Raw genomic sequence first — 25,362 nt, 5'->3', positions numbered from 1 at the left:
TTAGTTTTTCTACGTAAAAACAGAATACCAAGATTGAACTCTTTGTAGCTATCAGCTAACCAGTTTACCCATAAAACGTGCAAACAAGACTTTATGTCTAGTGTATAATAATTTTTTTTTCTCTTTTCTCATCCCTGGTTTTCCCTTGATTTAGTCTGTCAGCTGACTCTCTCACGTGTAAGAAAACAAACTGCAAAATAACAAACCAAATGTTTTTGACTCCTTGTTTGATGTGTATTTACTGCCTTTCTGGGTCCTAACTTGAGAATCCAACACAATGGCCTGAAAGTGTATCTTTTCTGAGAGACTTGGACCCTTGAGTCTTCAGTGAAACTTTCCTCATGTAACTGACTGAGCAGTAAGACTCTTGAAGTGAATCTGATTCTTGATAAAGTCTGTTTCTGGTTCTGATTTTGACTGAGCAGATGGGCAACAGTTTCCACACAGATGGCAGCAGTAGTGGAAAAGGGTTTTGATTGTATGGTCTATTAGGTGAGTTCTGCTGGACGACATTACCCTCATCGGGATGAATCTGGAATCTCATTTCCTTACTGGTGTGTTCTGTTTTTGTTTATTTTTAAGTACTGATACGAGCTCCTTTACTCTACTAAGCCTCTCCAGAGGGCTGCTCTCAACATGGCAGCTAAGTTCCTCCAGAGCAAGTGATCAGAGAGAGAGCAGGCAAGATGGAAGCTGCTGTGCTCTTTATGACCTAGTTTCTCAAGCTGCACACCATTATTTTTACTTTATTTGTAAGAGTAAGTCAAGACACAGTCAAGGAGAGAGGAATTGGACTCTAACTCTTCAGGGGAAGTATCTCAAGAATTTATGGAAATATGTTTAAAACTAACACACTCAAAAATGATGCTCCCTTTTTTTTTTTAAATTTAGACTTTTGGGGGAGGGTGTAGGTAATTAGGTTTATTAATTTATTTTTAAATGGAGGCAGTGGGGATTGAACCCAGGACTTCATGTATTATAAGCAGGAACTCTACCACTGAGCTATACCCTCTCTGCAACAATGATGCTTCCTTGATGAACCTAATGAATCTAATGGTGCTTAATTATGTTTTTGTTTCTTTAGCTGCTCCATATTTTTAGTAGATTGGCACCTGATACTACCTCAAACTTACTGTTTTATCATAATTAGATCCTCTAAGCTATGGAGAAGGGAAAATTTTTCCATTTATGAATATGAAATATTTTTTGAGCAAACAAATTGGTATATCTTGTCTCCCTATAGAAATATTAATCAATAATTCCAATTGGCTTATAAAAATCTTCATTATCACCAGGTTAAGTGCTTATATCACATTAAACTAAGTAAAACCCCAAAACAGAATCTAAGAGTTCTTTTACTTCTTATAATTTAAATGTACTCTCCTTAAGGAAAAAAAAAATAGTCTGGCCAAAAGCCATACATTCAGGGGAAAAGACAAACTAGCTGTGAGTTTAGTTAATGACCTTGGTCACTAGGTTAAAGAACAAGGAAAAAAAAAAGTTCTTAAACTCATAAGTTTTAATATGTGGTATATACTTGTCTAGAAAAAGTTCACATAAAAATTCTATTTAAGATGGCTCTTTGGACAAAGCATTTGAAAACAGATATTTGTTTTCATCTAGATTCTATCACTACGTAAAAATAATATTAGTATGATATAATTGTGCAAACTTGAACCTATCTTCTCAGGAAATGCCTAATTAGCTTAAATTTCCTTTACTGGTTTCACTGGGTAGATACATTAATATCACCCCTTTTCAAAATACAAAATTATAAAATCATGTGTTCAATTAAATTTTATAATAGACAATATCTTTATTATAAGGGATCAATTCTTACAGTGCCATAAATCTTACAATGCTTAATATATTAGCTCATGTTACAATTTCTAGATTTAATTAACTTTAAGATTTTATACCAAAATAAAATTGAATTAACGAAAAATCGTTAGAACCTAATTTCTAATTAAGATAAAAATGCAAATCATTGAGCACCAAATATGTTCTAAATTTACATTTATTTGCTATATATAATAGACTAACCATCAAACAGTTCAAAGGATATATAAAGGCCTTTGGATGATGATAAGCACATGTTTATTTTCGCCACTTAAATCATAAAAAGGATATATGTATTCATGGAGAAAATGAAAAGATAGTTCTTGGTTACATGACTTTTAGTTTTTTCTTTGTGAGGAAACAAAAGTTGGTTTCTTTGGGTAAGGTAGTATTTAATATATATATACACACAAATATAATTTATACTGTCCTATGTAAAAAAAAAGTTGCAGGGAAATAAAAATGTGTACAAGGTAATGGATATGTTTTGTCCACTTACCAAGGGAATTGTTATAGCTTTTTTCTTCAGATGTTAAACTCAATATAATACATACATTGTCTTATTTAAGAGTAATCTATAAGCTGTCACTTGGCTTCACAAATAATGGATGATCAAAATGATGTTGAATAAATGCTTACTGCCTGTATTTTCTTACCAACTCCTCTCATAAACTCACAAATTTGGTCTCTGTCTAAAACTACTTTATCCCCTGTCCCAATGACCTTCCAATAACCAAATCCTCTACCTTGAAAAAGCTTCATACCTAGTAACTACACAACTACACATGAAGCAAGTATGCTCCTTACTTTTCAGTCTAGGTTACTGTGACTCTTACTATACTGCAGAGAAATCTGTTAGGAAAAATATAGCTAACATGGTAGCCAGCTAGTGATGCCTGATTGCTGGATCCCACTAAAACACTCGTAAAAACACAAGAAGAGATGCAAAGTTAGAATACCACAGGAATCTGGTTATCAAGCTGCACGTCAGGGTGCAAAAATAATCAACTAAATGGTGGAAATAAAACAGAATTAAAGAGCCTAGGTAATCAAAAGTAAGAGAACAGTTAGACTATATTATATGATCTAATATTAAATAGCCATGAAAGATCTTACTATAGGTTATTTGATCTTTAAGAAAAAAAATTCATGATCTTTCACTTCCTCTGCCTTCAATGTTTTTTCTTTAACATCAAATAAGACTTGCTTTTATATATAGAAAAAAGAATCTATATTTGTATACATGAATTGAAATGATACTTGAAGAACAGGCAACAAAATACTCACTGAGGGCCCCTCTCAGTAGTGAGATTGCTGAAAAATTTAAATTTCTTCTTTGTGCCTTTTTATATTCTGAAAATTTTGTATAATAAGCATATAGAACTTTTTTACAATCAGAAGAATTATTAAGAGAAAATTAAGAAAGATAAAATTAAGAGAAAAGTAACTTCGAAAATTATTTTACAGGTAGGAAGCTACATGTATCAGAACAAATTATGCTTTTACAGTTTTCTTTCTCCTCAGTATCTCCTTCATTTAACAGTGCTGATGTATTTCCTGGAACCCTCTGCACTTCATTTCTAAAACTTTTGTTTTTTTTCTTGGTTCTCTTCCAGCTCTTAGGCACCCTTTTCTTTGCCTTGTTTGGTTCCATCTCCACTGCTTTTCCCTAAAAGGGGCTGTATGCTAAGATTAAGTCTTAAGCACTCTGCTCTTATTCCAATGCCCTTCATTAGAGAGCCCCTCCACTCTCCCAGTTTCAGCAATCACTTCTCCGTACGTGACTTCCAAGATCTACATCTCTAGTTCTTTCCTTGTCTCCTAAATAGTGGTTTTCAACAAACTCAGCTGAATGTTCTATCTTCCTCCACCTAAAACTCATTGTCCCCCAGATTAACTTCCCTTTTTATGGCCTTCCTATTCGATGATTTATTATGCATTTTGTCACCTTATTCAGATTTGAGTTATCCTTCTTTATCTCCCTCTCCTCCAACTCTTAGCCACTAAACCCTTTGATACATCTCTTATATGTATCACTTTCTTTCCAAACTAATCCTGACACCCTGCTAATCCTCATGAAACTTAAAACCTCACACCTAAAGTAGTTCAATAAATATAAGTCTAATTGATCTTCTAAGTCTCCAGTCTCCAGCTTCTCTAAAAACAAAACAAAAAAGACAAAAAAGAAAAACCACAGAACTTACACATTGCTGCTGTTATGGTTAATTTCCCTAAAACACTGCTAAAAAGAAAGAAAGAAGAAAGGAAAGAAGGAAGGAGAAAAAGAAAAGAAAAGAAACAAACCAAAACCCAAAGAACCCTACAGTTTCAAATCACTGTCGAAGAAATAGGCTAAACTCTTTAGCCTGGTATTTGAGGGTCTCCAATCTAGCAGAGGTCTTCCTCTTGTAACCTTATTTCCTACCACTATACTACAAAATAATCCTTCCAAGCAAACCAATCTATCTTCAAAATGAGCTATAGGAGTATGTTACGAAACATTCATGAGTTTTTCTTGAAGCTTTTTACTTTTTATGTCATTAACCAATGATCTCTGTGGACAAGAAATAATAGATTAACAGTAGACTGCATATGTTAAAGCAGAGCCTGGGCAAGAGCTAGTACAAATCAGACCAGGGGCCATGCCATTCTGGAAAAACTACAGAGGCAGTAAAAGATCAGTGTCTGCCAGGCGTGAGGGTGGGAGGGAGGAGTGAGTTTCAAATTGTGAAACTATTTTGTATGGTACTACAATGAAGGATACTCGACATGTATATATATGTCAAACTCATAATGTATAACGCTCAGAGTAAACTCTAATGTAAATCTATGGACTGTGGGTGATAATGATGGTTCATCAACTGTAATAAATGTACCACTCTGGTAGGGATGGTGTTAGTGGAGTAGTCTGTATATGGGGTGGAGTAGGGCATATATGGGAACTCTACTTTCTGTTTAGTTTTGCTATGAACCTAAAACTCCTCTGAAATACAATACTTATTAGTTAAAATACATATACTTTAAAAAACTGCACACATAAAAAAATTTAAATATTTAATCCCTGTCCTCCATTAAGATAATTTCCAATAGTTCTTCTACAAACCATTTTTGAGCAAGAAAGTACAGCCAGCCCACCATATCAATGGGTTCTGCATCCGTGGATTCAACCAATAGCAGATGGAAAATATTTGGGAAAAAAAAATCCAGAAAATTTCAAAATGTGAAAATTGAATTTTCCACTCCAAGGCAATACATAGCATTTACATTATATTTACAACTATCTATATAACATTTACATTGTATTAGGTATTATAAGTAATCTAGAGGTGATTTAAAGCATACAGGAGGAGGTTATATACAAATATAAATATTCCATTTTATATAAGGGACTTGAGCATCTGTAGATTTTGGCATGCTCAGGGGTCCTGACACCAATCTCCCCCGTATACTGAGGGACAACTGTATAACTTAATTTGGGGGATAACTTTTTATTTCACCACAATTTCTTTCAAAAGCGATATATATCTACACCAGAATTTCAGAGATGCACTTATTTTCAGATTCTTGGTGCTGTCACCAAGCACCAGAATCTTCTTAATACACTAACATTTAGATTTGCCACATAACAAGCAGAAAATCATTCACTGCCAGGTAATGTTTACAATACACAAGAATAACCATATGAGTAGATTATATAAATTTGACATTATTCAAAAAAATCAAAAACTTTTCGAACTGAAATGGAGAGAGAACACAGTTTACCTCCATCTATTTGAGGCCTACTGCAAAAGATACAAACTCCTTATGTACAGAAATGATCCCCACTGCCCCTGCCTACATTTCTAGTTTCATCTTTTGCTACTTCCCACCAAACTCCCTGCTTCAGCTGTGCAGAAATTCACAATTTCTTATTAGTGTGCTAGGTCCTTTCAAAAGTCAGTGTTGCTGAACATGTATTTCTTTGGTCTGAAATTTACCAGGACCCATCCACACTTAGCAAATTCCTATTTATCTTTTATCATATTATTTGGATTATAATCACCCAGAAACCAATTAATTTAAGAAAAGTTTGAACATATGACTGTGGAATAATTCTAAGCAGAAAAAGAACTGCAAATAAATCTTGTACTTTATTTAGAAATAGTTGTTGTGTTATTGGTGTAGTAACTTTTTTGTGTGTATTGTAGGATACTGTATATGAATAAATATAACTGATGTTGGGAACCAGGGTTATGTTGTTGAAGGGAGACACAAATATGGACTAAAGGAAGATGAGGACGAAGCGTGTAGTGTTGGATTTGAATTGTAGGTATCAGTATGTGTTTTATTTAAAAAAAACAAAAAGGCATTCCCTGGTTCTAACCACTGAAAGGGCCAATCCACAATGGTAAGTAAGCAATAGCAGTGAGCACATCTATACCCAGATGTTTGGTTTTTAAATTCTACTCTTCACTGAAAAAGCAGTTCATGGGCTCTTGAAAAACTGGTTGACTCCAGGTCTGGAGCAAGAAAAATATAAGGTAAGCCTGGGCAAATTATTATGTTTAAGTTGAGGAAGTGTTTGTTTAGAGACTGAAGAGTCATGTCAAAAGACAGAGGAGCCAGCCACTAGTCAAATCAAATTTGAGGCAATTTCAGCATCAAAAGGAATACTGATATATTACACATAGAATAAAAAAGAAAGCCAGGTAACAAATACAGAAGAAATGTTAGAATTTTCAAAACAGTTACCTTTTTCTGTAGTCCCCAATGTAATAAATGATACAGGTAAGGATCATTAGTGGATACTAAGAACAGGATTGAAAGGTTTGTGGGCTATTCATAAGGTCTCAAAGAATCATCCAACAGATCATGTGCTAATTATAAAGAGGAAAATAAACTTTTACTATGGAGTGATATAGCTAGCTATCACCACCTTAACCAAGTGATAAAACTCAGCATCATCCATAGTGGGACACCTGATATTATATGCCTTGTGAGGTGATATAATGTGAAGTTCACAGTATCTCCTATGTAATACGTTTGCTAAAACTATTTCTCTTGCATATAATTATAAAGAAACAATCAGATAAATTAAGACTTTTCAAAAAGTCAATGTAATGAGAAAACAAAACAAAACAAAAAACAGGTGGGCATATTGTTCTAGATAAAAGAGATGTATCAACCATTTGAACTTTGATTAGATCCTGGACAATAAAAGTAATATACTATAAAACACATTTTGGAGATAATTGGAGAAATATAAATACAGGCTATACGTTAGATATTACTGAATTACTATTGATATTCTGAGGTGTGATAGTGGTATGATGGTTATAAATGAAAATGCCATTCTTAGGAGATATATGTGGAAATATAGGTGAAATGCCATGATATCTGCACTTACTTTCAAATGGTTCAGCAAATACGGAGCACATATGGCAACATGACAACTAGTAAAAATAGGTGAAGTATATGAATATTCATGGTACTCTTAAGTTACCTGTGGATTTGGAATTTTCAAAATAAAAACTTTGGGGGAAAATTCAGATGTCATATCTTTTGAGAAGTGTTTGTTTTACTTTTCTAGTGGAATCATTCTATTTCCATTATTCTCACAGGACTGTATATTTCTATTTCAGCACTTAACAAATTTGTAGCTGCCCATTTATACGTGTGGCCTTTCCCCTAAATTCTGTGGACGGATCTCATCTTCATTTTCATACCTTAGCTCTTTATCAGGCACCTACTAGATATTCATTGTTTGTTGTATGAATGAGATAACTGCTATGTCAAAGTGACAGGCCAAAACTGAAATCCAGGTATTGTCTATACCAAATTGCACCTTAAATTTAATCAAATTCTTCAAGCAAGAAAACCCACTAAAGATTCCTATGTGTTCATTATAACAGATACTCACATCAACAAACTGATTTAAAAACAAAGCATAACAACCCTCAAGGAGCCTTGCCGTTACGTCACTATAGGCACACTTTTATTTTAAATTCTTTCATAGTTTCAATTCAAGGAAATTAGAGAAGATGCATACCTGTTCTATATCCTTGGAATTGGAGGTCTGGTTATCTCCCGTGACTCCTGGCTGCTCATTTTCCCATGGTAATTTATTTTTTCCTTTTCCTGCACTTAATACCCTCCGGGTACAGATAGTTGGACTGTAAGATCCATAAATTTGCATGCTATCCCTCGTGTGGTCACTGCAGTGACAGTGTGCACTCTGAGTTCTGTTACCAGCCAAAAGCCAGTCTGTATCTGCTCCATGTGCCAAATGGCTTGATCTACCCTGGGCAGATGATGGCATGAGTACTGCATACTCCACAAATCCCTGTTCTGTTAACCTTGGGAGGGTTTTCCTTGCCAATCTGGCTTGCACAGCATTCATCACTCCATCTCCGTTATCCTGCAGCTCAACAGTATCCACAGCTTTGAAAAGGATGCTAGTTTTACCTGTGCCCATTGACGATGCCAACACAGCAAAGGCTTCGAGAGCTGCTTGGCGTACCCTGCGTTTGCTATCTACAAGAGCTGGGGCAAGATCAAAAGACAATTTGGATAAGTCAAAATCCTCACTGGGATAGGTCAGGAGGGAGCAGATGCAAATGTTCACCACCTCCTCTCTCACTCTGGAATGCTTATGTTTGAGATGTTCCAGGAGTAGACCAAGCACCTGTTGAGGACCTACTTCCTTCATTAGCTTGAGGAAGATTTTCATGTACTCTTGTTTGATCACCAACTTGTTGTCTGCCAGCACTTTGACAGAAGCTGCTATAACTGGTCCCAAGAACTGCTGTACCTGTTCTCCAAGGCGAATAACCAGTAAACGTAGGACTTGAAGTGTGCCATGGACCACTTTAAAGTTCGAATCGTCCAACAAATTATACAGCAAACTAATGAAACCGACAAGACTAGAATGAGGGGTAGAACTAGGGTTAAAGCCCCCCATCACCTGTTTTAGTTCCTCAACGGCCTGAGTCCGGTTCTTATAGTCTTCCTGATCTAACAACCTGGAATGCAGCTCCTGAGGAATAATCCCAAATTTAAGATTGCTGTTGGAAAGAGGCACTGCACAGGGAAGGGAATCTTCAGGAAATCCAGAAGCTTCAAGTTCCAAATAATAAGGAACCTGACTTCCAAACTGGGACTCGAGGCGGCGATTGTAGTGTCTCCTCAGGGCAGAAGGCAGGCGCGAGATATAGGATTGAAACCTCTCTTGGCCAAGACGCTCCCCAATTTGTTGAAGTGCAGAGAAAGCTGTCTCAGATTCTTCTTCTATCTCCTGACCGCCAAGTTTTCGAGCTAAGGATATTATCACCTCGGTAAGATCTAGGTCGAGCAACAAGTCCTCAGGAGTAAGCAAGATAGGGAACAGCAGTGCTGTGGAAGCTCTAAGCCGGGAATCGGTACTTTCCAGTCCTTGTTGTATAAGCGTTCTCAGTACCTGTGCAGAACTACGTTTCAGACATATGTGTAGGATCTGCAGCGCATCTTTCCGCAGGGCTGGATTTTCTTCTCGTAAGGAGACAACTAGTTGAGGGAGAAGTGCTAAGCTAAAGGCCTCTTCCAGCTGACCTGCTTCCCCCTGACCCCGGAGAACGTCCGAAAGAAGTTGCAAGCAGAGTCGCTTCTCATCACTACCTCCTTCCACAAGCACTCGGCCCAGGGCCCGATACAATGCTTCTTTCCGTCGGGGGAAGCCAAGTCGACCACCCCGCCGTGGCAAAGCAGCCTGCAAAGCCTGGAAGGCCTCGGAAGGATCCGGTGCAGTCCGAAGTTGTTGAAGGAGCCGAGTCTCCTCTTCCTCTCCTCCTGACAAACCACCTCCAGACCCAGACCAACTACTTGAGACTGCCTCTGCAGGCATCAAGAGGGTCGAGGCTAGAGGTGAAGGTATCGGGGGGCACGAACCGTGATCACCGCCAGCTCCACGGCAGCAGTAGTTTTTCTCTCCTCTCATGGTGCCCCTACCTCGACTCTCATCAGTCTCTGGGGCAGAAGGACGACTGCGGCTCCGTAGGCGACATGCACAGAGGGCTGGAAGGGGCCGCGGCAAGAGCAGCGCGGAAGGAGCAGCCGCCATGGAGGGTCGTCAAGTGGCGGAGCCTGGCGGAAACCATCGTCTCCGAAGGGCTCGATGGAGCCCAGCTTTCCGGTTCCTCTCCAAGCCTTAAGCTGCAGAGGAGGAAAAGGAACAGCTCTAGCAGTTGCCAAGCCGCCCCCGACTCCGGGAGGCTGCCTTCGGCAAAATGGCCCCCGCTTGAGCCCGGGACCCCACAGCTGCCTACCGGGCGTAACCAGGAGCACCACGTGACCAAACCGATCGCTTCCATGGTGATGTACCTCGCGCGGACTCCTTGACCCGGAAGTCAACTTGCCGTGATGAATGCTGGGTCGTGTAGTCCAGGTCAGAAGTTCAGACTAGGCAGAAGACTCCTGGAAAAGGAAGTGAGAACGTAGCGAACGTAGTGAATGTGTCTGGAGCGGAGAAGGCAGGGAAGGGAGAAGGCATTAAACGGAAGTGACGCTCTCCTCGCTCAGGGCGGAAGTTCCCCGCCCCACCCGTAAGAACTGGGATTTGACTAGAGGCAAGTAGGATCTTGCCCGGGCTCCAGTTGTCCACGGCTCCTCCTCCTGCCGCTGCGGGCGTGTTTCCTGGCGACTCAGGTATTTTCCTTTCGCTGTCCTTCTGCGGCGCAGGCTTCGGCAGAGTTTTGCCGGAGTGCTGATATTGCTGGAGTAAGGACGGGAGCAAGCAGGGAGAGAGGCGACATCTTCTTGTGCAGGGCTCGTTACTGTGGTAAACGCGTTACTGTCCAGAGCCCTGAGTAAGTACGGTCCTTTCCTCCTGCCGTCCTTTTACCCGGACGGGAGATCTCGACCGATGCCAAGCTCAGAACTCGCGTACTTGTTTTCAAATCCCGGTGTTTTGGGCCCGTATTCTCCCCGCCCTCTCTCCCCCCGCCCTTTTTCCACTTCGCTCACCCTCCGGTCGTGGGGGGTTAATTGTTTTCTGTCATTTTCGCTTATCCTCTCTTTGAAAACGTACTTGATCTGGAGATAAATGTATTTTTCCCTGTAGCCAACCTTCTCTCCCTTAAAGGTTCTCAAAGTCTAATGCAGTTCCTCTGTGGGGCTCACCCCTTTCCCCTCCAGCTCCCTCCGCCGCCCCAGCCTCCCTGCAGGATCCTCGCGCCTCTCTGCAGCCTTTCAGTCTCCTGGAAACCGAGATTGCAAAGACGATTTTAGTTGCAGTTGAAGTTCTTGGCATCACGGGTCATAAGAGAATTCTGCCCAGTAGATTTACAGCTGATAATAGACATTTCTTTATTTTAGGAAAACTGTGAATTTGGTGAGCATTTTTTCCATTCTTGTGAATAAAACTTAAGCGGGCACAATTGAAGAGCTGGAGTGCCTGGTGTGAGGCGGAATTCTTTGGAGTGTGGAAGAGAATATTTTTTGAATGAGTAATACTATTGCTTTTGAATGACCTAGTGAGAAAACCTATTATCATTTGAAGTCTCCAATTTATGCCCTTAAAATGCAGGTGTTCGGTACTACACGGGACGTCTGTTAAAAACCTTTTAAGGTCTTACTATGTCAAACCACTTTATAAAGAATGTTGTTGGGTATTGTAAGTTCAGAAATAATTTCTGGGTGTTGTCTTACAGTGCAATTTGATTGTTATGAGTTTTTTTTTTTTTCCCTTTTGGGAATAGAGTAAATGTAAATGAGGCTGTGTAAACAGGCATTGTTATGTTTTGGTTTAAGTTCTAGGTTATTACTTTGATTTTAATTAGTTGTTTTGGTGTTTAAACGCATCTGCCTAAATTTGGTTTCACTGTATTTCAGTAGACCAAAAAAAAAAAACAAAACCCCACACTTTTTTTTTTTTTTAAACCTAAGGGTAGGGAAGTGAAAACCAAGAGATGATTTTAGCAGTTGTCAATGAGAAGGAATGTCTAGTTCTCATATTTCCAATGTAGGACGTTCAGATTTATACTTTTACTCGTGTAAGCTCAGACTTCAGGAACCTAATTTAGACTAAACTGAAAGAATGGTGTACACATCAGAATGTACACATTAGAATGCCAATTTATGTTGAAATAGAAGATAACCCTTCCCAGTGATCAGAATTTTCAGGTTGAAAATCCAGTGCAGTCTTTCCTGTATCCAAGACCTTGGGAAGTTGTGTTAATCATGGAGCAAAGAAAAGGAACTTAGAAAGTCCTGAATGATATTTCATCATCAAAATTATGGTAGAATCTTAAGAATTACCCCTTCTCCCTAAAAGGAAAACTTTTGAGGGGCTTGGATACTTAACTAGTTATGTCCTTTTCCTTGGAACAAAGCAAGGTGAGTCTTCATTTTGACCTCTTCTTAGGGCCTTGTAAATCAATATGTTATAAATTGCAATTTATTTTATATCTGTTACTTTTGATTTCTTTGATGAAGACTTGGAAGATGCAGTAGTCTCTATAACCGGTATTTAGGAAATGGGACCTTCTCAACATCTCATGTCTTCCTGATTATCTTCTAGGGTTATTTTGTGGAAGATATATCTCATCCATTTAATATGTACTGTGTTTATTTCTATTATGAAGCAGATTTTTAAAAAAATTTATTGTTGAATTCTAGGAATTTTGTATTGACTAGCAAAGCCTTTTATATTTAACCAGATATAGAGATAGGATAAAAATTTTTAATCTGATTCCAGAATAGTGGAATATACTATTAAGTGTAATGATAATAATACATCTTTGAAGGTTGAAAGGGAGTAATTAAGGATACATTAAAAATAGCAAATTCAGATAAAACGAGTTAAAATAATAATTTCAAGGTAAGTTCAGTAATTTCAAGAAAGTTTAAAGTTTAATAAATAATGGATTACAGGAATATTTGTGATACACATCTTAATTTTTTTGATCTGAAGTTAAACAAGGTAAACACAATTGCTCTAAAAACATCCTTCATTTCCAGAGTCAGGTAAATATTAATTGGTTGGATGAACCACTATAGTTTTTTCCTCGTTCTTACCCAAATTTTATAGACATACAGGAATATTGGAAATCAGTGTGAATTCTGTAAATTGTAAGAATTTTGTATACTGTAAGAAGTTATTGTTTGGCAATGCTTTGCAAATGTAAGGATGCTATTAGTATTAACAGGTAATTATAATTATACTACAATTTACTGAGTGTTTGCTATGTGCTATGCATTCTGCTGGGTACTTAATGAATACTAATGAATTTTAGCCTCACAACAATTTTTTGAGGTTACCTCATCTACATTTGTACTATGACACATTTTGTGGATGTTTCCATCAGAAAGTAATTACTCGAATTAGTCAATTTAGCTATTTGCTTAGAGCTTTGGAAAAGTTTTGACAGGGAACAGTGTTGAAACTATAGGATAAAATTAGATTTTCTTGTCATTAATCATTCATATCTATTATGATGTATTATTTGAATATACGTATTTTAATTTTCCTATTTGGGTTTCTGTTCTGAACCTTTCTGGTTTCGTGTTTGAGTCAAAACTTTAATAAGGTTAAGAAATTATGAGCTTATTTTTATACATGTAGGATTAAACGGGTTTTTCTGATGTGTATCAGTGATACATTTCATTTAATTAAATTTACTTTCTAAGTCCATTGTGCACTTCTCAGTCAAAACTATACTTTTAAACAAAAATCCAATTTTCATTGCGCTTTAAGCACTAATCTGTGGAAGTTAATGGGATTTCACATTTTTTGTAACCAGTTTTTTAGTAGATGGGTTAATTATGTAACTTAGAGCTTTTATCGGATGTAGTAATGGTGTTGGGGACATGCTTTCTTCTGTGTTATTTTTGAACCCATGGTATAATGATTTGTCTTATACCAGGATTCTGATTTTAGTTTTGTTACTCCAGATATAATGACAATTAATCTCAGAGAAAAGGAAAATATGCCAACTTGTTCCATAGACTCACTGATAAAATTATATGCCATCGTTAGTTGAATTCTTCTATGAGGAGACTTGAACTGTGGGAAAGGAATTTAAACAGTTCGTCTTTCTCTTCACCATTTATTTGCTCTCATTGTAGCAGATAATTGCCTCCCAAATGATTTCAGCACCACTGTTTTGTAGCTTAGGTGTCACTTAGGTATAACTCACAACTTGACCTTTATTAGCTTGGTTTCAGAGTCTAAAATTGTAAAATTTTGTGGAAAGTTTGATTTTTATTTTAATTTTATATAATGTTATCTTTGTATTGTGGGTATTTATAAAATAGGAATGAGATTAGAAGAGAAGTGCAAGTACTAAAGGTAATAACCTTTTAAAAACTTTTCAAATGGATACCACTTATTCAATGTTGACTAATCCAGTTACCTGGATTTAGAGTACTCTTAAGTATTTGTTTTATGATACCAAAATTAAAGACAAAAAAGTGTGGTGCAGATGTGGGGGAAGAAGAATCAATCCTACTATTACATAAATAACAGAAGGGAATGATTTTTCCATGGATTCCTCTTTATTTCATTTTAAAGCCCTGATGTATTCTTGTATCTGATCTACATAGAGCGTGTGTATATTTTCTGTATATATATGTATATTTTCTGTCCTTTTTGGGTTTCTGTTTTGCATCTTTTTACTTTCTTGTTTGAATTAAAACTTTAATAAGATTAAGAAATTATGAGTTTAGGAGACAGTGGTTTGGGAGAGATCACCAGTGTGCTCCTTACTTGCTGCAAGTAATAAATCCTTCCTTCTCTCAAAAAGAAAGAAAGAAAGAAAGACATTATGAATTTAATGAGTTTATAAGTGAGGCAGTATAACATAGTATTTAAGAACTCTGGAGACAGAGTGCCAAGGTTTATATCTCGCCTTGGGATTAATCTCTCTGTGCACCAGAGTTCTTCATTTGTAATATGGGAATAATAATAATAACAGTCCCTATCTGTGGTGTTACTCCGAGGATGAAAGGAGTTAATACATGTAAAAAGCTTTGAAGAGTAGCTGGTACATTATGACAATCAAACAGAGATATTCTAAGTATTCTTTATAGAATACTTTAGTCTTATCAGGAGTAGCAACAATTATAAATTGTTTCGGTAAATGTTTTAAGCAGGTCAATACTGTTTGATGTAATTTTTTGAATGGAATATTGTTCTAAGGTAAAGAAAACATTATAGTCCCAATAAGTCTTACTAATTGTGTGATCTTGTTAATTCACTTAAACTCTCTGAACTTCATATACTTCATCTGTAAGTCTTATACAAAGTTCAGTGTTACGCATTTTTTCTTTTTTCCTGTACAAAATCTCAAAAACATGCCAACGTAGAATAATATGATGACCCCTCATGTATCTGTCACCCAGCTTCAGCAGTTACCAACTCACATCATCTCCATCTCCATTTCACTCCCTCATCCAGTATTAGTTTGAAGCCAATCCCTGACATCATATTATTTTATCTACCGATATTTCAGTATGTATTTGTAAAAGATAGAAACTCTTAAAAACATAACCATATCACTGTTCAACAACAAAGAATAACAGTGATTAATTAATATAATCAATAATGCCGTCGGTATACACATTTCCCATTGTCTCCTAAATGTTGTGTGTGTGTGTGTATATATACATACATGGCGTGTGCATGCACCTGTGTGTGATTCACAGCTTGTATTTGGTTGCCTTGTCTTTTAAGTTCATAGTAATCTGTAGTTTCACGGTCTTCCTGTTTCTTTCAGTTTATTTGTTGAAGCATCTAGTTTATTCCATAAAATTTCTCACAATAAAGAGTTTTTGCTGATTGCATCCTTCTGTTATAGTTTTAACATGCTTTTTCTGTTCTCTTTATTTCTTGTAAATTAGTAGCTGGACTTAGAAGTTGACTGCATGTTTGAATTTGGTGTCTAGGGGGTGAGGGTGGGAGTGTGCAAAAATATTTATAGGTGGTATTGCGATCTTCCAACAGAAGGCCCTGATGTCTGGTTGTCTCTGTTTTTGTGATGTTAGCACCCTTGATAATCAATGTCTACCTTCATTAATTAATTAAGATCGTAAAATGGTGATATTCTAGCATTCCTTCTTTAATAACTGGAATATTTTTATAAAGAGGAACTTCCCAACCTCTGTTTAATAATAAGCAGGTGATACAGTTAGTACAGGAATGGTATGATGAATCCTTGATTCTTTCCCTTTATTTACTAGGTTTCAAATAATGAATTGGTTCATTAGCACCTCCAGTGGTGCTCAATTAAAAAACTATTATAATTTTATTATCACTATGAACTCATGGATTTAAGCATATCTAATGTGTTTTAATGGATTGCAATTACTATCATTGATGATCAGTTTTTTCCCTTTTTTGACTAGTGAGAGCCTACTCAGGTTGGCTTCTAAGGTTTTTATGACCTTAGTCATCTGTGATAGCTTTATTGCTATCTAGTATGTAAAGATTCCAAATTTATCTTGACATTTTCTGCCCCAGTCCTGGAATCAGCCATTTGTCCAAGCAGTTCTATTCCCTTTGAGGGAAACATTATTTAGGGACCACAATCTGGGTGCTAGGAGTACTCTTTGCTACTAAGTTGGTCATAGTTTCTAGCCCCTTTCTTTGGGCAGAGCTAAGAAATATATTTTATTTTTTTCCTTAATATATACGTTTAATGTATTTGTATATCTCATATACTTCATGTTGTATACATAACTTATGTATTAGTGTATATAAATTATGTTTCAATATATTCTGAGTTTTTTTTATTCAAATTCAGATTACAGGGTTTATGTTTAATGTCTCAGTCTTAATATCTTTCTCTCTTTTCTCCCATACTGAGAATCCCAGATCACAAATTACTCTGGGGATGACAGAATTAGAAATGTCACATAATTAGGCATTGTGGCAATGCACAGGTAACAGTTGCAAAATACGAATAACACCTTTACCAACAATGTGATTACTGATGTGGTGTAAGATTTTTTTTTAGGGCGTACCCTACTGGGGATGGACCATCAAATTACTGTTTTAAAGTTAATTTGGTGTGGTGTGGTATCGTTAGGCTACTAATTAGATGAACATTGAGTTTCCTTTATTTTCAAATTGCTTATGGATTGTGTTTTTAAGATTTAATTTTGCTTTATAACTTTGTAAAATACTTTCCTAATTCTACAGTCAAATCTGTAAAATGGGATATATTCAAAGATGTCTGGCTTCTGTCTCTAACCCCTCCACTCTGTTGTCTCTCTCCTCTGCTAGGTAACCTTTTAAAAAATATATATCATTTAATATTTCCTTTTTTGAAAAACAACCTAGGTAGGTATGTATATTTGTCACTTCCCCTTTCTTAGACAAATAGTGACATACTATACACACACTTCTTTTCCTTGCTTGGATCAGGGAGATCCCTGCAGAGTAGTATATACAGAGATTCCTCATTCCTATTCCCAGCTGCATAGTACTCTGTTATGTGGATGTGCCATAGTGTTTTTTCAACCATTCTTTTGTTGGTGGTGTTTTAAAGTTTTTGGTCAGTTGCTTCTTGGTCTCTCAAATATGTAAGTAGAAAGCATAAGGTATTATTCTTTTGCTTTTACAAGGAGACCTGCAGTTATTAGCCTTATGCATTTGCCTTTATATATATATTTGCCATTGTATTTTTTGGATAAATTCTTAGAAGGGTCAAAGAGTAAATGCAAATATTATTTTGCTAAATTTTCAAGATTTACCTCCAGAGGTCTTAGATCATTCAGCATTCCTACAAGAATGTGTGAGTGTGCCTGTTTCTCACAGCCTCACCAAGAGTGTATTGTCAGGAGAGAATTGTTAACACCATATACTTTTCATTCATTTCATTATAAGTGAAGTTGAGCAATGTTTTATGTACTTAAGAACCATTTGTATTTTTTTAACCAGCTATTCATTTCTTTAGCCTGTTTTTTCTATAGGGCTAGAGTATTTTAGGAATGTGTTATATATTGCTGATACATCTTTTTTATATATTGTAAATATTTTTTCAATCTCATTTATATTTTTCCTTTGCTTATGATTTCTTTAGCTATCCAAAGTTTTTTAATGTAGTCAACTTGATTTGTCTTTTCACTTATTGCCTCTGAGTTTTGTATCATATTTTAGTAGGAAGCTTACCTAATCTCAAATTATGGAGGAATTTACTCAATTTTATTCTAATGCTTGTATGATTTCATTTTTTACATTTATATCTTTGATCCATTAGGAATTTACCCTGGTGTAGGTATTTGGAAGGAATCTAATTTTATCTATTTTCACTCAGCTATTCAGTTCTCCCAACGTGTTTATTTAAAAGTCCCTCTTTTCTTCACTCTAAGATGCTGCTGTTATTATAAACTAAGTTTGCATTTGTTAAATTATCTATTTCTGTATTTTCTATTCTTCTTCATTGATTTGTTTCTCCAAACCAAACATTCTGTTTAATCCACAATTTTACAAATGAGAAGGTTCAAGTTTAGAATAAGTATTTTGCCCAAAGCCTACAACTATTTAGTAGTCAAATGTAAACTTGAACCCACTCATCTCTCTGGCCCTGAAATTCACACTTTTACTCACTATTCTTTCCTGTTCTCCATGGTACTTGCCATTCATTCTGCACAAAGTTGTTACTGAGATAGATGAAACTGTCAATGTAAAACTGACAAAGCTTACGTTTTGAACATTATAAATTATTGCTTCTTTGAGTTATTTTTAGCCATTTTGGGGTAAATGAGAACCAAATATAGTCACAGTTGTAATTCATAATTCTGAAAGAGTTACAGTTATAATTTGCAGTAATTTTTAAGCAATTACACTTGTGCTAAAAATATTTCAATTGGTTCTCAAACATCTGCGTGCGTAAGAATTCTAATGCATTCGTAAGACACTGGTTGCTTTACCTTCCTCTCTCTGTAGTTTCTAATTCCTTAGATGTGTGGTGCGCTCAAGAATTTGCATTTCTTAAAAAAAAAAAAGAATTTATGTCCTAAGTGATGCTGATGCCTGTGGTGTAAGGATCATACTTTGGGAACCACTGTTTTAAAGCTCTCTCTTTTTGAAGTTAAATTTCTGTCAATTTCTCTTAGGTCAGACTTCTTGAGAAAGGAAAGGAGTCAAATTTAAAAATTTTAAGAATGATGTTATGGCAAACCTCCAATGTAATTCATTTTTAAGTTCCCTATTTTACCTTGCCCTTTTAAAGTTCTTAGTTCCAATTGTTTTGTTTATACTTTTAGACTATAACCTCTTAAACTTCGTTCTCATTGGCTCCTAGAGGGAGTGAACATCATGTTATTTGTATCCAGTACAATGATAGGAGTGTGTTTGGGTGTTCTTTTGCAAACTCATCTTTACCAGTACCCTTCCTTTGAATGGTTTTTAAAACGAATCATTTTTACTATTTTGAGGGGAAATAGGAAAATGAGAGAACAGAGAAATACTATGGAGGGTCTAAGTGTAGGGAAACAGCTTCATCTTGGCATTCTGGTGTCCTTGCATGTGTCCACATAGGCAAAAGCTTGGACCGTGGGACCGAAGCTTATCTGAGTCTTGGAACAACTTGTGATTCTCCTGGAGCACTGGGGGATGGAGGTCTTTAAGGAGCTGCTCCAAGGCCATCTCCCATCTGCCTCTCTGTCACTCCAGAGTCTGTTGTGGGAGTTTCTCTTCACCTCCCTGGTGTGATGAGATAGGAGACTTTCGTGTCACCCTCCCCACAGAATAGAGCTGCAGAATATGAAACTGCTGCCGCCATCTAGTTTGGGTTCTTCTCAACTTGTACTGCTGCCATCCAGTCCCTTTTGTTTTGGTATGCGGGACAAGGATCCAGGGACCTTAGTCTTTGGCTTATTCTTCTTTCACTATAAGAAATAAACTTTAAATTTTAAAGTGGCTCGCAGTATCTTTTCTGGTCAGATTAGGCTTTGGCCTTGCCCTGTTTGTATTTGTTTATTTGATAATCAGTAAGCTTTGTTCCTTTTTTGTAAGTTTAAAAGGGAGTTATGTGGGTTTTACTGGCAAAAAACAAGTCTTTTTAAGGATGATAATGATAATAGTAAGTAATACTAAATAACACCTAACAGTTATTGAGTGCCTATGTGTACCATTTTGTCTGTGTTTTACAGATGAGAAAACTGAGACTTCTTTAAAGATTACTTTCCCAAGGTCACGTAGCTGTTAAATACTACGGACAATATTGTAACCCTAGGAGCCTGTTTCCAGAGCCCAGTCTCTCAAAGTTATACATATCCTGAATATGTGTCATGTATACACAAGTGTGGGGTGGTGCGTGTGTGTGTTTATGTATCCTGTGTGTATGTACATATGTGTATATGTATATTTATAAATCACTATTGTATTATGCTTTCACATCATGTTAATAGTAATTTACCAGTCTTGAATTGGATATACAAAAGTTAGCTTAATATAAGGATCTATCACTATATGATTTCTATTTATGCTAAAACTGCTTCTAACCAATAGCATATTAACTTGATTTGAGAATCAATTCCACAATACTTTGTGTAGCCCAGGATGTCAGTGGTACAAAGTGGATTTCTTACCCAGTAGTGAGTAGTAAGAGATAGTACAACGTAGAAAGCAGAATACCTCTTAAGCAGACAACTTAAAAAATGCACTAGTAATTAGATAACTTGCTAATAAATAAGATAGTATTTATCACAAGCTTACTAAGTGATAGGCACTATTGTAAGCACTTTATATGTATAAACTCATTTAATCTTCAAATTCTTGTTTATTATTGAGTAACTTTCACCTTGTAGTTTTTGACATAACTCTCAGATTTCCTTTTTTTTCCTCCTGGACTCAACACCTGTAAGACATGAGTTAAGTTTCTTCTCTTCATCAGGTGTTATACTTTTTTTAGATCCCTTTTAAGAGATGGTACTCCAAATCTGTATTCCAGATGTGGTCTGACATTTGCAGACCCAGGTGAGAATGTCTCCCCTCTAGTTCTGTGATTTATAGTTCTGTTGATGCACCTTAAATCTCCACAAGCTTAGTGGACTAAAGTAGTACTAAAACTGAAATCCCTAAGCCCTTTAAACACAGCCTACAGATGAGTCTTTGTTCTCTTATTCTATACTTGTACAGTTGTTTTGGAATCCAGTATAGAATCTTAACATTTATTCCTCATAAATTTCTTCTTCTTAGATGTCAGGTCTATTTGGATCTATGTTCTGTTGGCTAATGTTTCTGCTGTCTTCTGCAGCTTCGTATCATCTGCAGAGCTGAAGGGCCTGCCCCCAGTATCCTCATCCTGGTCTTATAACATACCTCTAGAAACCTCCCTCCAGGTAGACCTCATTCCATTAAGGAGTATACTCTGGTGTGGTTGTTCAACCAGTTGCTAATTTAGCTAACTGAAGTAGCGTATATTTTTTGGTTTTGTTCTCAAAATCATGAAAGAATTGTAAAATTCCTTACAGACATCTAATTAAACATCATTTGTTTTCCTAATCTGCAGGGTCTTCTAAATACATCAAAAAAAGAAACAAGATTAGTCTGTGACATGTCTTGTTAATCCATCCATTGTAGTCTTAGAGTTCACTAAATCCTCTTCTAAGTATTCATAAAGCAAATCTTTAATAATTTGTTTTAGAATATTATCTGAAATTAAAATTAACCTTACCAGAATGTTGGTAGAATTTACTGTCTTATTTTTGAAAACAGTCTTTTTCCAGTTTTGTGGCACTGGCAGTGGTTTAAGGATCTCATTCGCAAATTCTTTTAAATATCTTGGAACATAATCATTTGGTCTGGGAGAGATGTGAACTATAAATTAGCTAGGCCTCCTTTTTTTTCTTAATTTTTTTTTAAAGACTATTTTTTTTAGAGCAGTTTTACAAGACAGGTACAGAGACAGGTACAGAGGTTTCCCATATATACCCCTCCCCAGTACCTCCATAGCCTCCCCCATTATCAACTTCCCCAGCAGGATGGTGTATTTGTTATAATTGATGAACCTATATTGACACATCATTATCACCCAAAGTCTTTAATTTACCTTAGGGTTCCCTCTTGGTTTTGTACATCCTGTGGGTTAGAACAAATCTGTAATGACATGTTTTCGGTCATTATAGTATCACATAGAGTAATTTCACTGCCCCTAAAAATCCTGTGTGCTTTGCTTATTCATCCTCCCTTCCCAACCCCTGGCAACCACTGATAATTTTACTGTCTCCATAGTTTTTTGCCTTTTCCAGAATGTCATATAATTGGAATCTTGCAGTACAAAGCCTTTTCAGATTGGCTTCTTTTGCTTGGTAAGACATTTTCTCCATGTCTTTTCATAGCTTGACCGCTCATTTCTTTTAGCACTGAGTATTATTACACGGTCTTCATGTACCATGGTTTATTTATCCATTCACCTACTGAAGCATATCTTGGTTGCTTCCAAGTCTTGGCACTTAAGAATAAGGCTGCTGTAAACATCCATGTTCAGGTTTTTGTTTGGGCATAAGTTTTCAATCCATTTGGGTAAATACCAAGGAAGGCAATTAATTGCAGGATTGTATGGTAAGGGTGTGTTTAGTTTTATAAGAAGCTACCAAAGGGTCTTCCAAAGTGACTGTATCATTTTGCATTCCCACCAGCCATGAATGAAAGTTCCCTTTGCCCCACATCTTCTCCAACATTTTGTGTTCTCAGTGTTCTGGATTTTGACCCTTCTAATAGGTGTGTGGTAGGATTTCATTGTTGCTTTAATGTCGGCAGTTGCCTGATGACATGATCTTGAATGTCTTTTCATCTGCTTCTTTACCATATGTATATCTTCTCTGGTGAGGTATCTGTTAAGCTCTTTAATCCATTTTTAATCAGGGTGTTTACTCTCTTATTGTTGAATTTTTAGAGTTGTTTATTTTGAATAACAGTTCTTTATCAGTTGTGCTTTTTGCAAATATTTTCTCCCAGTGTGTAGTTTGTCTTCTCATCCTCTTAACATTGTGTTTCCCAGATCAGAAGTTTTGTTTTGTTTTGTTTTGTTTTGCTTTACTTTGCTCTTTTTAGTGACATCCAACTTAGCATTCTTTCTTGTATGGATTGTGCCTTTGGTGTCATATCTGAAACATCATTGCCATACCCAAGGTCATCTAGAATTTTCTCCTATGTTATCTTCTGAGTGTTTTAAGGTTTTGCAATTTACATTTAGGTCTGATCCATTTTGAATTAATTTTTGTTAAGGATGTGTCTGGATTTTTTTTTTAACTTGGGGATATCCAGTTGTTTCAACATCATTTGTTGAAAAGACTATCTTTTCTTCATTGTATTGCCTTTCCTGCTTTGTTAAAGGTCAGTTGACTGTATGTGGGTCTGTTTGTAGGCTCTCTTTTCTGTTCCATTGGTCTGTTTCTTCTTTCATTGCTGCCACACTGTTTTGAAGTTGGGTAGAGTCAGTTGTTCAACTTTGTTCTTCTTTTTCAATATTGAGTTACCTATTCTGTGTCTTTTGCCTCTCCCTGTAAACTTTAGAGTCAGTTTGCAGTATCCACAAAGTAACTTGCTGGAATTTTGTTTGGGATTGCATTGAATCTATAGTGCAAGTCAGGAAGAACTGACACCTTGGTAATATTGAGTCTTATATTTCTCCATTTATTTAGTTAGTTCTTTCATTTCTTTTATTAGAATTGTATAGTTTTCCTCATACAGATCTTGCACTTTATTTTTAATGAAAGTACCGGGGATTGTACTCAGGACCTCATGCATGCTAATCATATGCTCTACCACTGAGCTATTCCCCTCCCTTAATCTGGTACATATTTTGTTAGATTTATAGCTAAACATTTCATTTTTTTGGTGTTAATGTAATGGTAATATGCTTTTAATTTCAAATTTTGCGTATTCATTGCTGTTATATAGGAAAGTGACTGACTTTTGTATATTAATCTTGTATCTTGCAAACTTTCTAAAATTGCTGCTTAGTTCCAGTGTTTTTATTTTTTCTTTCTTTTTTTTTTTCCCCAATGTTTTTGATTTTCTACATAGACAATCATGTCATCTACCAACAAAGACAGTTTTCTTTCTTTCTTTCCAATCAGTGTGCCTTCTATTTTCCTTTCTCATCCCATTGTATTAGCTGGGTGTTCTTTTTCAGTTCCTTCTCTTATTTTCTATATCATTCACCTTTCCTGTTTGTTTGTTCACTTTTCAGTCTGAATAACATTCTCCTTTTTAAATCAGACAAATGAGAGTTGAGAGTGCTATGTTTCATGAAACAGCACATATAATTAATTGCATGTAAAGAAATTGAGTACTTAAATATTTATAGACTTTCAGATAAAGTTAATTTTCATCCAGCCTTTTGAGAGTTTGAATAGGATGAAAAGATGAGAGAGGAGACAGGTTGTAGACAAAATCTGGCATATGGTAAGAAATATTTATAGAGAGCTAGAGTAATTACGTGAGCTTTATTGGAGTGAAAGATCATTATGCAAAGAGTAGGAATTAGTGAAAGTTTGGATCATTAGAGGAGAACAAGACTTAAGTGCTGTATTTGTAGCACCTCAAGTTGTGTGGAAATTTACACTAAAAAATCATTTTCATGTAACCTTCTGAGATAGATGAGAGGTATTCTTATTTTATGGATGGAAAAAATTAATACTTAGGTTAAGAAGTGGACCAGTTCCATATAACAGAATGTTATCCAGTTAGGACTAAAACTCGTTATCTTGTATTTCCAAGGTCCTTGTTCTTCACTGATACTCTTACATTCCTGTTGCCCAACCATAGTACCCTGTACTTGTAACTCTTGTAGTTTATTATCTTTTCATGTGCATTATCTGATTTGATTCTCAAAAACCTTATGAGGTATATATAGTTCAGGTATTATTATGATCTCATTTTACAGATAAGGAAAATGAAAATAAGAGAAGGTAAAGTTAAGGATGTAAAGCAAGAATATGAAGGTGAATATGTGTGTGTGTGTGTGTGTGTGAATATATTGGGACATTGTGCTGTACACCAGAAATTGACACATTGTAACTGACTACTTCAATTTAAAAAGTAAAATAATTTTTTAAAAGGATGCTTTCTTAATTCTATCACTTATTTTCTATATCTACTTGCCTTTCCTATTCATTTTTCTCTTTTCAGTCTAAATATTAACTTTTTCCATTAAACTGAGGCTGAAAGAAGTTATGTAGGGTTAAAAGGTCAGCACTTTTAACACAAGGTAGGTAGAAAGAACAGATTCAGATTGAAACTTATTTCTTCTGGTTGCTGTTTTCTTACCAATAATTCTGTTCTGGAACAGAGTACCTACCGGAATACCACAAGTTTTTTGACACTTGTTCATACCTTGATTAAGAATTATTCTGGTAGATGTGTGCAGGATTATTTGAAGAGATCGGAGATGGAGGTTGGTGGTATCAGCTGTGATGTGGCCATGTTAACATAATTTGTTAATAGACTTAAAATTCATATGAAACAAGTGTGAAATGATGACATTCCTGATGAAGGTGAAGGTTTTAATACTGAGATGTTCCCACTTTTAAAATGCACAGGATGAAGTGTTTTACTCT

The 25,362-nt window shown here is 36.0% G+C and overlaps 2 protein-coding genes across 6 annotated transcripts in view; one reads left to right on the top strand and one right to left on the bottom strand.

The window, feature by feature from the left end:
* The window catches only part of TOGARAM1 (TOG array regulator of axonemal microtubules 1), a 60,271-nt gene extending 50,143 nt beyond the window's left edge, over positions 1-10,128 (bottom strand). Inside the window, exon 1 of one of the 3 annotated variants that reach the window (XM_032481951.1) lies at positions 7,868-10,128. In XM_032481951.1, the coding sequence (XP_032337842.1) occupies positions 7,868-9,913 (2,046 nt within the window). In that variant the 5' untranslated portion in view covers positions 9,914-10,128. The remainder of the gene's footprint in view (positions 1-7,867) is intronic. The other 2 variants (XM_032481950.1, XM_014557969.2) reach the window with 2 other exon arrangements.
* A 232-nt stretch (positions 10,129-10,360) lies between these two features.
* Positions 10,361-25,362, top strand: part of KLHL28 (kelch like family member 28) — a 34,674-nt gene continuing 19,672 nt past the window's right edge. The window contains exon 1 of one of the 3 annotated variants that reach the window (XR_004320680.1): positions 10,361-10,497. The gene's annotated coding sequence lies outside the window, so the exon portion shown is untranslated. The other 2 variants (XM_006183213.3, XM_014557972.2) reach the window with 2 other exon arrangements.

This window comes from Camelus ferus, chromosome 6 (assembly GCF_009834535.1).
Source record: "Camelus ferus isolate YT-003-E chromosome 6, BCGSAC_Cfer_1.0, whole genome shotgun sequence".
Classification (NCBI taxonomy): Eukaryota; Metazoa; Chordata; class Mammalia; order Artiodactyla; family Camelidae; genus Camelus; species Camelus ferus.
The sequence above is the reverse complement of the archived record's forward strand: the minus strand, read 5'-3'. Positions and strand labels throughout refer to the sequence as shown.